General features: G+C 39.7%; 1 protein-coding gene across 5 annotated transcripts in view; it reads right to left on the bottom strand.

Annotated features, from left to right (window-relative positions):
* Window positions 1-12,642, bottom strand: part of SDCCAG8 (SHH signaling and ciliogenesis regulator SDCCAG8) — a 234,719-nt gene that overhangs the window by 161,979 nt on the left and 60,098 nt on the right. For all 5 annotated transcript variants that reach the window (XR_008664244.1, XR_008664243.1, XM_055323989.1 and 2 more), the window contains exon 10: window positions 6,255-6,407. Coding sequence is in view for 3 of the 5 variants with exons in the window: in XM_055323989.1 (XP_055179964.1) it covers window positions 6,255-6,407 (153 nt within the window). In the remaining 2 variants the exon portion in view is untranslated. The remainder of the gene's footprint in view (window positions 1-6,254; window positions 6,408-12,642) is intronic.

Raw genomic sequence — 12,642 nt, 5'->3', positions numbered from 1 at the left:
ATCTGATTCCCTCCCTCTGCCACCCATCACTTCTTTCCTCTGCCCACTACCTGTCTGCTCCCTCCTGTCACCCACTTCCTGAGGCCTCCACTCCTGTTGTCACACCTTCTTTTTCCCCACGCCCACCATCTGGAAGTCAACATTACACTGCAGGAGCTTCTCCATCCACATCTGTTGCGGAGACAGAAGTACCGCAGACAGCTGCAACACTGCTGGATGTCCAGGGCGTTGACATCAGGTAAGTCCTTTAAACTTTGACAGGGGCAAGCAAGAGACAAGGACACCCAGGTTGGGAGAGCTTGATGGAACTCTCTAGACTACAGCAGTCCCTAGTGTCCTGAACATGGTATAATGTGGTCCTCCCTGTATAACAGGTGCAAGAATGAAGGATTCTATGAAAAAATGTATAGACCAAAGGGGGTGCTCACTAATATGATAAATGACTGAACTAACAAACCCAGGGGCTCAGCGCAGCCAAGGACCATCACTGAAGACAACAAACAAACTCACAGCAAGTACTGTTCATGGGGGGATGATTCAAAATCTGTCTAGGTAGAAGACATCTGCTCTCTTTGAGCTTCCCACACACACACACAGAAATTAATGAGAACGAGTCAGAAGAAAAAAAAGAAGAAAAATAATAAAAAGAGAAAAAAAGTCTAAAAGTCTCACAAGCATTCCTGACTGCTCAGAAAGTGGGGGCAGGGGATGCTTGCTTTACCCTAACTACAGAGCTCTCACAATGTTAGGATGAATTGTTCAGTCTCCCTCTTAGAATAACTTCCTAAGCCAGGCAGTGTGATGTACATTCTTTTTCATCACCTTGAAGGATGAATTATATTGAATTAATTTTCAGTTGAAAAAATGAGATTCAGAAAATTAAGGAATCTGCCTAAATTCATTCAAAAGCTAATGAATAAAAAGTAAAGCCGGGCTTTATAGTAAAAAATGTCGGCTTTGCTAATAGAAAGGTCTAAGAAATCTATTCCATTACCCTGTTTCTCTTTCTCCAGAGTAAGAATGATAGTAGCCTTGAGCTAAAAGTTATTAAATGTCCACTCTAAGCCAGGTATATTAGGTCCTTTCGAAACATTTGTACTTAATCTTACCAATTCCTTGAGTAGATTAACTCTATTACTTACTCCTCTGAAATTTGAGAGGTTAAAAGAATTGTTCAAGGTCACAGGAAGGTCGAACTGGATTCAACTCTAAACCCTTCAACTCTTACTGCCATATCCTGGTGACAGCACTTGCCTGAGTGCTAGGACCACTTTCAATGAATGTCTTTTTTTTTTTTTAAGATCTTATTTATTCATGAGAAACACACACACACACACACACACACACACAGGAGATAGAGAGAGAGAGAGAGAGAGAGAGAGAGAGAGAGAGAGAGGCAGAGACACAGGCAGAGGGAGAAGCAGGCTCCACGCAGGGAGCCTGACGTGGGACTTGATCCCGGGACTCCAGGATCAGGCCCTGGGCTGAAGGCGGTGCTAAACCGCTAAGGCACCTGGGCTGCCCCTAGGACCACTTTCAGCTCTTTATTCAGACACTTTATTTAGGGTAGGACCTTGAGATTAAATGCCAGCCAAGGCTTATTCCGGGTAAAACTCAAAATGAATCAGACTCAGACATACATTTTACTTCTGTTGCCGCTTTTATTCGTGAAATAATTATCAGTGTAAGAAAGTGGCGCTGTTACACGAGAGCACCTGGAATATAGCGGCACTTCCAGCCTTTTATTGTCCTCCCTTATCAGCAATTCTCAGCTCCATGTTTGTATATAGTAGAACTATTCAGCAAGGCAAAAAGTTTCCACTCTTCCAACCCAGAAGAGTCTCCCACACATGACTAATAGCTGTTCTTTGGTATTGGTCCTATTCTCTGTCACACACACAACACTCAATTCACAAAGTTACCTCTACTCCATGCCATACTCTTGTTGTAGCCAGCATTCCTCGCCCCATGCTTTATATTTCTGAGTCCTACCTGCACTTTGACACTCAGTTAAAACACTACCTTCCTCACAAAATCATCCATGATCTCTTGCAGACATAGGCCATCCTGATCCTCTGAATTCACAAAATCTTAGCCAGACCTTTCCAATGGCACAGGGTCTTTTTCTATATATATATTTGTCATTTTTTCATTCAACAAATATATGTGGAGCACATTTTATGAGTGGGATGTGCCAAATGATGACAATGTTAACCAACCACATATTCAAAGGACTCACAGTAAATTGGGAGAGAAAAATGATGCAGTAAGAATTTGCAATTAATTGAGTTATAGGAGCCCATAGGAGGGGCTCTCAATTCATCTCTGGGAGCAGGTTGTATCAAGAACCCTGAAGGATCAGTTATAAAGGGCACAGGGCAGAGGATTCCTCTAGGCAAGGGACAAAGCACATACAAAATCCTGAAATGAAAAAAACAGTATGGCAGATTGGTATGTTTGCAGTGGAGTTAATGTGGTAGGTCAGTATGGTGATGGTGGCAGTGCAAGGAAGAAAGTGAAGGGAGATGAGATAGGAGAGCTGAAGAGAGGAAGAGAAATGTAGAATTTTCAGGCAATGCTGAAGAATCCTAAATTTTATTCAAGGGGTTGCTGGGAGACATGAAAGGATTTTAAAGCAAGAGACTGGCGTATTGACATGTTCATTTTAGAAAGATCACCCTGGCTGTGGCTCAGATGAGAAGGCGAGACTGGAAGCAAGGAGAGGTCTTGGGGCTATAGAAATAATCCAGGGGTGAGGTATGGATAGCCGTAGGGTAGAGAGAGAGGGCAATGAAAATTCCTAGGTGCCTGAATCTCTAGAATTTGGTGACTTAATAATGAGCAGAGTGAAGGAGTGAAAGGACACAAGAATGCCAACAAGATTTGGGGGTTGGCAACTGGATGAATAGTGGCTCCTCTGGGAGAGGGAGGATGGGAAGTGAAGCTGGCTCACTTCCAGGTGAGGATGGGAGCTCACCAGAGAGCTGAGGATTTAGGAATCAATTCCATATACGTGAAACTGGGAGACACTGTAATGCCAAAGATCCCAAAATATAAAGCTCTCTGTTAAACTCTAGAACTTTCCATCAAGTTGCTTTCTGGATATGTTTCCTTTCTTGTCTCAAAGGCACTTTAAACTCAGAGCAAACTGAAAGGCACACACCATCATTCTCTCAAATCAAGAAAAATCAAAGAAATCAAGAAAAAATCTTTTAAAGAGAATAAGAACTAAAAAATATTCCCTAAAAATAGTACAAGGAGGGCTTCGGTGAACATAATGAGAGGTAAGAGAATGAAGACAGACAAACCTTTCAAAAAATTTGCCCATTAAGGGGAAGAGTTAGGAAGGACATGGAATTTACTGAGGTGGCTTCCAACCTTACACTGGAATCACCTGAACAGCTTTAAAAACTGCTGACACTTAAATCCGACCCACAGTTATGTACACATGTTGGTTTGGGATGCAGACTGGGCAATGAGATTTTTGGAGCTTCTGTGGAGCCAAGATTGAGAACCACTGGATTAAAAGAGTGTTTATTTTAATGGATGAGAGAAACTTGAACAGATTCTCCTCTGTTCAACCCGACCCTGAGATCATAACAAAGAGGCTGCTGTGAAGGAAAGACAGGATTCAGCAGGGGAGAGGAAGAGGAATGACAGCTATGAGGGGCTGGGTGGCTCAGTCAGTTGAGTTTCCAACTTTTGGTTTTGGCTCAGGGCATGATCTCAGGGTCGTGGGACTGAACCCCCTGTCAGGCTCCACGCTCACCTCAGAGTGTGCTTTTGCTCTCCCTCTCCTTCTGTCCCTGCCCTCTCTCAATAAGTAAATAAAATCTTAAAAAAAAAAAAAAAAGGTAAAAGAAAAAGAAATGACCTCCCTGATATGGAGGAAGAGAATGGAACTCAGAGCAAGGGGAATGAATTAGCATAAGGCCTCTCCTGTTCTGACAGGGTTGGTATGCTAGTGAGATCTTATTGGAAGGCCCAGGTGAGGAGGAAAATAAGTAGTTGAAGTTTTCAGTTTTCTTTGTTAGGTAAGGCTTTCCACTGAGAATGAGGGGAACGATGGTAGAGTAGATAATTGAGGAGAATAAAAGTAATTTAAAATAGTCCTTGAAAAAGGGCCCAAGATACCATCATGGCCACCTGGACTACGATAATTACCTCCCACCTGATCTCCAGGCATTTGTTCCCATCCTCCTTCCAATCTATGGACAGATGGTACTTCTCAAATATAAATGGCATCATGATGCTGCCCAATTTAAAGCCGTTCAAAGGTTTTCCATTAGTTTTAAAAATTTTTAAATCTTTCACATGGACTTTAAGGCCATTTATACTTTGGTCCCTGCATACTACTCCAAACTCATCTCCCACTATTGTCCCTACTTCCTATGTTCCAGTCACCTGGGTCTTTAAATTTCTAAAAAGTATGATGCTTTTTAGCTTCAAAGTCTGGGGGGTGTCATTTCCCTGGGTCTGAAACTTTCCTTCAACTCTTCACCTGACTATTCCTACTCACCCTGGTTGAGTCTTTCAAAATTTCTTTCTTAGGAAAGTCTTACACAACTGTCCAGACTGGGTCAGGTGTGCCTGTTACATATTCTTATGGTACTCTATACTGTACTTTCTTGTCTTTACCGTGGTGGTAATTACGAACTCACTTATGGAAGTATGTGTTTAATGTCTTCCTCTCTCTTCCTCTGTAAGCAGGACTGCACTGGTCCTGGGACACCCATAGTCCCAGGCCCTCCAGTTACTATCTGTTGAATGCAGAATGAACGAGTGAGAGGAATGTGTGGCAAACTGCTGGAAAGCAGCAAGAGCACCATGGATGTAAAGGCCATGATGCACCGTGGTGCCATCTGCCAGGCTCAGATGGCCCATCCAGGTCAGAGAAGGTAGATGATTAGATTGATAGAGTAAGGTTCTGACAGGCGCCATCTTTCTAAAGGCTGAGACAAGGGAGTTTACAGTAAATGCTTCAGAATCCATAAGACTTAAAATCTCCTGGACAGAATTTGTGATGTTTCTCTTTTCTGTATCCTTAGGATTACACACTGCCTTGCACATGACAGATACTCAGTAAATATGTGCTCAATAACGTAATTCTCACACCCTGGAACATTATATTAAAAAAGCATTAAGGGTACAAGCTGTCAGTTGCTTTAAAAATAAAACAAAACATGTTGGGATGCCTGGGTGGCTCAGCGGTTGGGCGCCTGCCTTTGGCTCAGGTCGTGGTCCTGGCATCCGGGATCAAGTCCTGCATCAGGATCCCTGTGGGGAGCCTGCTTTTCCCTCTGCCTATGTCTCTGCCTTTCTCTCAGTCTGTGTCTCTCATGAATAAATACATAAATCTTAAAAAAAAAAAAAACATGTTATAGCCCTTTTGGTTATTTTATGGATCATCTTACTCAATTTTCCTCTACCTTAGCAACTTTAAAGATTTATTTATTTTAGAGAGAGTGAGATAGCGGGTGAGCTGGGGGAAGGAAAAGGAAAAGTAGAGAAAGAATCTCAAGCAGACTCCACACTGAATGAGGAGCCCAACTCTGGGCATAATCTCATGACTCTGAGATCATGACCTGATCGAAAACAAAAGTCAGACACTTAATAGACTGAATCACCCAGGTGCTCCCATTGCAGCAACATTAAAGATAGGTTTCAATTCTATATTCCAGTTTGTTACTGTTTTCCAAACAGTGCCCATTTCACATTAGTTGTTACTTTTGCCTTTCATTTCTCCCATCCATGTGTTCATCTGGTTATGTTCATTATCCATTATGCAATTTGTCAGAACCTACTTTGTATGGTGTATATAACTACTTTTTCTTGGTTTCTTGGTCCTACATGTGTTTCATTTTCTGCAAGTCTAATTCGAGAGTGGGGGATACGGTGGGGGAGTCATCTCTCCTGGATTTAGACCAGGTTGAAATAAAATCTGGATATCCACAGAGCACCTGCTTTTCTATGACAAACATGAGAGAGGGCATCAAACAGAATGGCGGGATCAAAGTATAATTTCACAACTTCCTACCATGGAATTGAACTGATTATTTTATTTGGAGAGGTCTGAGAATATGACAAAACATGGAAAAATGGAAAATTTTTATGAACTCTAAATTATAAGCAATTGACTACTAAGGGGTTTTTAAAATTGAGTGTTCAGTTCAAGAGTTGCAGTCCACAGCATCACCAGAGACATCACCACAAACATCTCTGCCACAGCAAGGAACAAATTGAATCCCAAGTACCTTTGATCCCATGTCCTCCCTTTCTTTTGTTATTTCCTTTCTCATCATCTCTTTCTCAGAGGCCCTTTTCTCTTGCTGAGCCGTGAGTTCTTTTTCAAGTCTTTCCGTCTGCCTCTCCAGTTCATTCTTCAACTGTTCACACTGGATTAAAGCCTGCCAGAGTAAGACAGAGGAAATGGGACCTTAGAATTTGAAAAAATAAGAGGGCAATGAGACAATTAAGCTTTAGTTTTATTTAAAATCATCACAACCCACTGTAAAACCCATTAGAATAATTTTATGTTTGTCAATATCAATTATCAATCTAAACCACAATTCACATGTTACATTTATTCACCTATTTCAATTTTCACAATTAAGTCCGTATTAACTAAGCAATAAGAAAATGGTTAATGGACGCTGATGAAGCCACAGATGGGTCCAAATTTTGCAAAAGAGCATCAGAAAAATCAAATGTCCTAATATTTTTCAATTAAATGTCATGTTTATACTAAATGAAATAGATAAGTATTCAATTTAACTGACTTTTCATTTGCTCATTGTTAAAAATTAGTAAAATTCTTCAAAATTTAAAATGAGATGCATTTATTATTATATACAGGAATCTATTTTTGACATTATCAAATGATCAAGTTTCCTTAAATACAGTAAGATAAGATTTAGTTCACTCTCCTTATAAACATAACTAAAGTAAAAATCAGGTAATAATAAAAAGTTTCAGGGGATACCTGGGTGGCTGGGCGGTTTAGCGCCTGCCTTTGGCCCAGGGCATGATCCTGGAGTCCTGGGATTGAGTCCCACATCGGGCTCCCTGCATGGAGCCTGCTTCTCCCTCTGCCTGTGTCTCTGCCTCTCTCTCTCTCTCTCTCTCTCTGTGTGTGTGTGTGTGTGTGTGTGTGTGTGTGTGTGCGCGCCTCTCAGGAATAAATAAAATCTTAAAAAAAGAAAAGAAAATCTTAAAAAAAAAGTTTCAATAAAGAAAGACTCAAAACATTTACTATCTAGTTTCATAAAATGAGAAGTGCCATCTTTCACTGCTCGTAATTCGCAAGTTTACAATTGTTTTTTAGTCTTGATTTCCCATTCTGAATTTCTAGAAGTAAAAACTTTCTAACTTCCTTTTAACTACATTCACAGTATCTTCATGTAAAATACCCAATAATTAACTTACTTCAAAATCTCAATTAAAAAAAAAACAGTACAGGTAAGGTACTCGACCTAAAGAATTTGAACCATTCTATTGTTTCTTAACCTTATTCCAGTGGCTCTTATACAATATTCACCTCATTCAACCACTATGTTACTCTGAATTGGAAACCCAAGGAAGCAAGTCTCATAAGACCTATGAACTGTGTAAGTGTGTATTGAGTACTATATGTGATAGCTACATTTGTTGTTCATGGTGAGGAAGTGGTCTCAGTAAGCACTGCAAGTTTTATACATAGCTATGCTTCCCTCTGGTGAAAGTGATAATAAACACAGACAATAAATAATCTAGGGTATGTGAATTTGTTTCTCTTCATCTGGAAAGCATTAAACCCTAATCTCTTTCAAATTCTTCTGGGAAGTTTCTGCACTCCTAGGCAGAAAATATAAGGGTAAAACTCAATTGTCTCAGGTTAACTGACAAGCACATATAGTGACTGACAATTGATTCTCCCAGGACTCAGTCCCAAGTATGATCTTAGTCGAGAAGATCTGGAAAATAAAATTTTCCATTAGATTGTAAAAGAAATGAAAAAGCATAGTTTTTCTATAATTTAAGCCCTTGGAATTTGATATATTATGAATTTGAGATTTTTGTATTTCAGAACACAATTGCTGTTGTGAGAAATATTTTATATGAACCTAATAAAAGTGTTTATAACTTTCACTGATCCAATACCAGTAGCATGAAAGAACAAAATGATTATTGATGATAAACCAATATTTCCAATCAGAAGCTTTTTTCATTGCACAAAAACTCAAGAGTCAACATTAATCCAGCACAGAAGCAGTGGAAGGGATGGCTGAAGATCTAAATATCAGGCTGACATGAAGATCAACCAAAGAATCAATTCCAAGAATTCAATTAGTTCGGGAACAAGGACCAGTAACTGATCCTGATAGGATAAGAGGTCTAATGCCAAGGTAAGATGATATAAACAAAAAGTACAAAGCACAAAAGCAAGAAGTTGTAAATCATTCAACACCATTGCTGAAGCCTTCTCCCTATTTGGACTGGCCACCACATAGTGGTGATGATAAGGAAGTATGAAGGCAGAACTTTTCTCTTGATTTTAATATATATGCCTGGTCCCAATGAAGAAAATATTGAGGATCAATAACACTTGAATTTAGAAAAGTGATTTAATCTTTCTAGAGATATCTCTCTTACCATGGACCTCACATATTAGAAGATCATAGCAAACTAAAAAAGTATTTATACACTCTTTGCATTAAAGCTTTACCTTTTCATTCCAGGGCTCCCTCTCCCAGTGTCCAGAATCCCAGCTGATCCAGGACTCCCTGATTCTGCTCATCTACCCATTCCATAAAGGCATAATAACTGAATTCTCACAAGTGAGGTCAGTAAGTGGTCGGTTACAGCTAACTGATAGATCTTCAGAGGGGACCAAGTGGATTTGGGGTCTGTAGTTGCCATTTCTCCCAGTGGCTCCCAAGGGGGTAGCTTCTTTCTTTCCCTGAGCACAGCCCTGTTTTGGGGCAAAAGGCTGGAGCTCTTGGGGAGTTAAATGAATTACACTATTCCCCCCACCCAGTCAACTCAATTGTCAAGGGATCTTTTCTGGGAAGTTTCTTTATTTGTGGTTATTCTATGCTGGCCACATTATAACACAATTTTCAAAACATAATTTATTGGACTTGATATTCCCCTCTTTAGTTCTATTAAACCGAGTATGGGTTACTATTTTAATGAGGTCAAAACGTTTTCTGAAACAAATTTGTATCTAGTCAGCTCAACTTTTTAAAATAGGAAACCTATTTTAGGACCTATGAAAGTCCTTCCCAAGTGTGAGGGTTAGGTCTCTAGAAATCTTTGTAATCGAACTAGTCACAACCTAATAATTAAAGACTCATGAAAAACAACAAAATTCACACTTCAAAAATTAAATTTAAAATTCAATTAATTTTAAAATATTTAAAATTTAAAATAAAAACTTGCAAAAGTATTTTCATTTTTATGAACTATAGCCCACAAAACTAAAATGATCATCAATATGTTTTAAGCATTTAACTTATGAACAATGACAACTATTGATTTTTTTAATTTATAAACTCTTCTTTGCTAGAAAACTGTCTCCCCTTTTCAAGATGTCTATTATTTTTTTTGTGGCAGATAATGCACATATCAAGAAGCAATGGAGCAGCCGGGAAGCTCAGTCAGTTAAGTGTCAATTTTGACTTAAGTCATGATCTCTGGGTCCTGAGTTCAAGCCCCATGGTGGGCTCCCCGCTGAGCATGAAGCTTGCTTAAGATTCTCTCTCCCTCTCCTTCTGCCCCCTCCCAACCCACCCCTTCACCTTACTTGCTCAATCTCTGTCAAAAAAAAAAAGGGGGGGGCATTATATTCTCTGCCTGTGCTTGCAATCAAATGATCAATTGTTTTGATCTTTTTAAGTTTAGGTTTCTAAATTTTCATCTTTTTGATTCTGCTGTAGTATAAGAAAAAGAATTTGGAAAGGAAAAGAAAAAGGGTTGGGGACATTTATTCAACCTCTCAGGTTTTTGTTTTCTTTTTTTAAAAATCTTCCCTTGGAGTGTTATCTCATTATAGATAAGTTCATGATAACTTCATGTGAAAGCCAACAATTTCCCTTCAAATAGAAGCAAGCAGATCTGAGGCCTACTAAACCTTTTCATCTCTGTAGCTTTACCAAAGCATCACTGCAAAACCTCTACTTTTCTTCCTCATTTCTTCTGAGGATATTTTTTTTCCCACTCTTTTAAAATTACCCCTGGTTGTAATGGCTTGCAATTTTCAAAGAAAACCAAAACAATTTATTGACCACTCACCATGAGCCAGATACTTTGCTAAATGGTTTCCATTGATTAACATATTTAACACTCTTGCTAAATTTTAAGTAGTTCTTACTACTCAGCTAAGGAAACTGTGCAGCTCTGAGACATTAAGTAACTTGCCCAGGATCACAGACCTACAAAGTGGCAGAGTAGAGAGATCTGAGCCAGGGTGGTTCCACAGCTGAACTATGCACAGCATTACAGGTTCCCTGTGTTATAGACTTATTTGCTTATAAAATTCCCAAGTGAGGGATCCCCGGGTGGCGCAGCGGTTTGGCGCCTGCCTTTGGCCCAGGGCGCGATCCTGGAGACCCGGGATAGAGTCCCACGTCGGGCTTCCGGTGCATGGAGCCTGCTTTGCTTCTCCCTCTGCCTGTGTCTCTGCCTCTCTCTCTGTGACTATCATAAATAAATAAAAATTTAAAAAAAATTTTTTTTAATTTTTTTTTTAATTTATTTATGACAGTCACAGAGAGAGAGAGAGGCAGAGACAGAGGCAGAGGGAGAAGCAGGCTCCATGCACCGGGAGCCCGACGTGGGACTCGATCCCAGGTCTCCAGGATCGCGCCCTGGGCCAAAGGCAGGCGCTAAACCACTGCGCCACCCAGGGATCCCTAAAAAAATTTTTTAAAAAAAGAACATTTAAAAAAAAAATTTTCCAAGTGAGGTGCTTGGCTGGCTCAGTGGATTAAGCATCTGCTTTCTGCTGGGGTCATGATCCCAGAGTCCTGGGTTCAAGCTCCATATTGGGCTCCCTTCTCAGCGGGGAATCTGCTTCTCCCTCTGCCCCTCCCCCATTCATGCTTACTCTCTCTCTTAAATAAATAAATAAATAAATAATAAAATCCTCAGGTGTCTTCACTGCCATCATCAGTGTTAATATAGAACATGAAATAATTCCTTCTGTGCCCTTACTTAGCATGCAATATGCAAACTGGAACACTAGATGGCAACAAATGTCAAGAAAATGTAAGAACAAAGTACACAATTCATCAGCTCAACAATCAAGTAGTTTGTTTCAAAATTAAAATACGGATGCCATTTTATGTTTTACTCTCAGAAAGCAAAATTCCTATTATATTTTAACATACCTGGATAAACACTAGTAGATGTGTATTGTATTTTGTAGACTGCATAGAAATCAGTTCTTGTATAATTAGTAATTCAAGGAAAAATGCTTTAGATTCACAATACACAATAGCTTCTTTTGTCAACTGTTAAATTTTTAAAAGCACTAATTATAAAAATTCATATTTATAGTTAAAGCTAACAATTGACTTTGATTCAATTCAACAAACATTGTACAATTAATATGTAAATAGACACAAGGGGAATACAATGGTAGATGCCAGAGACCTGCCTTTTAAGGTCTTTCGGTGGTGAGAGCTATGTAAACAGCTACCAAAATTATACACAGCTCATTTGGAATATGGAGGAAAAAGAGATTAATTCAAACAAGAAAGAGCTGGGGAAAACTTTGAGGAAAATTGCCACCTGGATTGAGCCCCAAGGTTGAATAGATATACATCAATACAGTGCTATAAATTATAACATGAAAAAAAAAATAACATGAGCAAATTCATGGTCACATTCAGGAAGGTCACATTCCTGACCTTGTAAGTCACATTCAGGAAACAGCCCAGGTCATATGAAAGAGTATAGTGAAAAATACGGGTAGAAAAGTTAGGGTGGCCACATTGTAAAAGATCTGGAAGATCATGCTTTTATTCTACTGCAAGAGAGGAGTTACCAGACAGGGAGAGTTACAATTGAGGAGGACTTTGTTAGCAATAGGAAAGATACCCTGGAACTGGAAGAGGCTTGAGCAAGACCAACAGAAGTCTATTGCAATTGTCTACACAGACTTGAACCAGGATGGAAAGGGTGGGCATAGCTTAGGATGGAACTCCAAAGTCCCAAAGACAGTGAGGGTTTGGCAACTGATTGGATGTTGAGAGTATGGGATGGGGAGAGGCCAAGATATTTTAAAGGCTCTGAGCCAGGGCTGTTGGTAAGATGAGGATGCCATTATCTGAGAAAGAAAATACAGACAATAGTAGAAGGAGGAGAGGTGGAAAGGAAAATAGAGAGGAGTAGAAACTTGGTCACATAGATTTTCAGATGCCAACAGAATGTCATACATATATGGCAAGAAATGTAGGTGTGGTACTCAAGAGAGCCATTAGACCTAAAGGTACAAGGCAGGGGTGTTCAAATGAAGGGAATGTTTTAGACATGGCAGGAGAAACAAATTCCTGGAAATTAGGACAATGCAGTGGAAGACTAGGAACTACTGACCAAGTAATGCCTGAGTTGAAGGCTTGTGGAAAACAAGTGAAGAGAGATGGAGAAGAGTGGACAAGC

This window comes from Nyctereutes procyonoides, unplaced genomic scaffold (genome assembly GCF_905146905.1).
Source record: "Nyctereutes procyonoides isolate TBG_1078 unplaced genomic scaffold, NYPRO_anot_genome, whole genome shotgun sequence".
Lineage (NCBI taxonomy): Eukaryota > Metazoa > Chordata > Mammalia > Carnivora > Canidae > Nyctereutes > Nyctereutes procyonoides.
The sequence above is the reverse complement of the archived record's forward strand: the minus strand, read 5'-3'. Positions and strand labels throughout refer to the sequence as shown.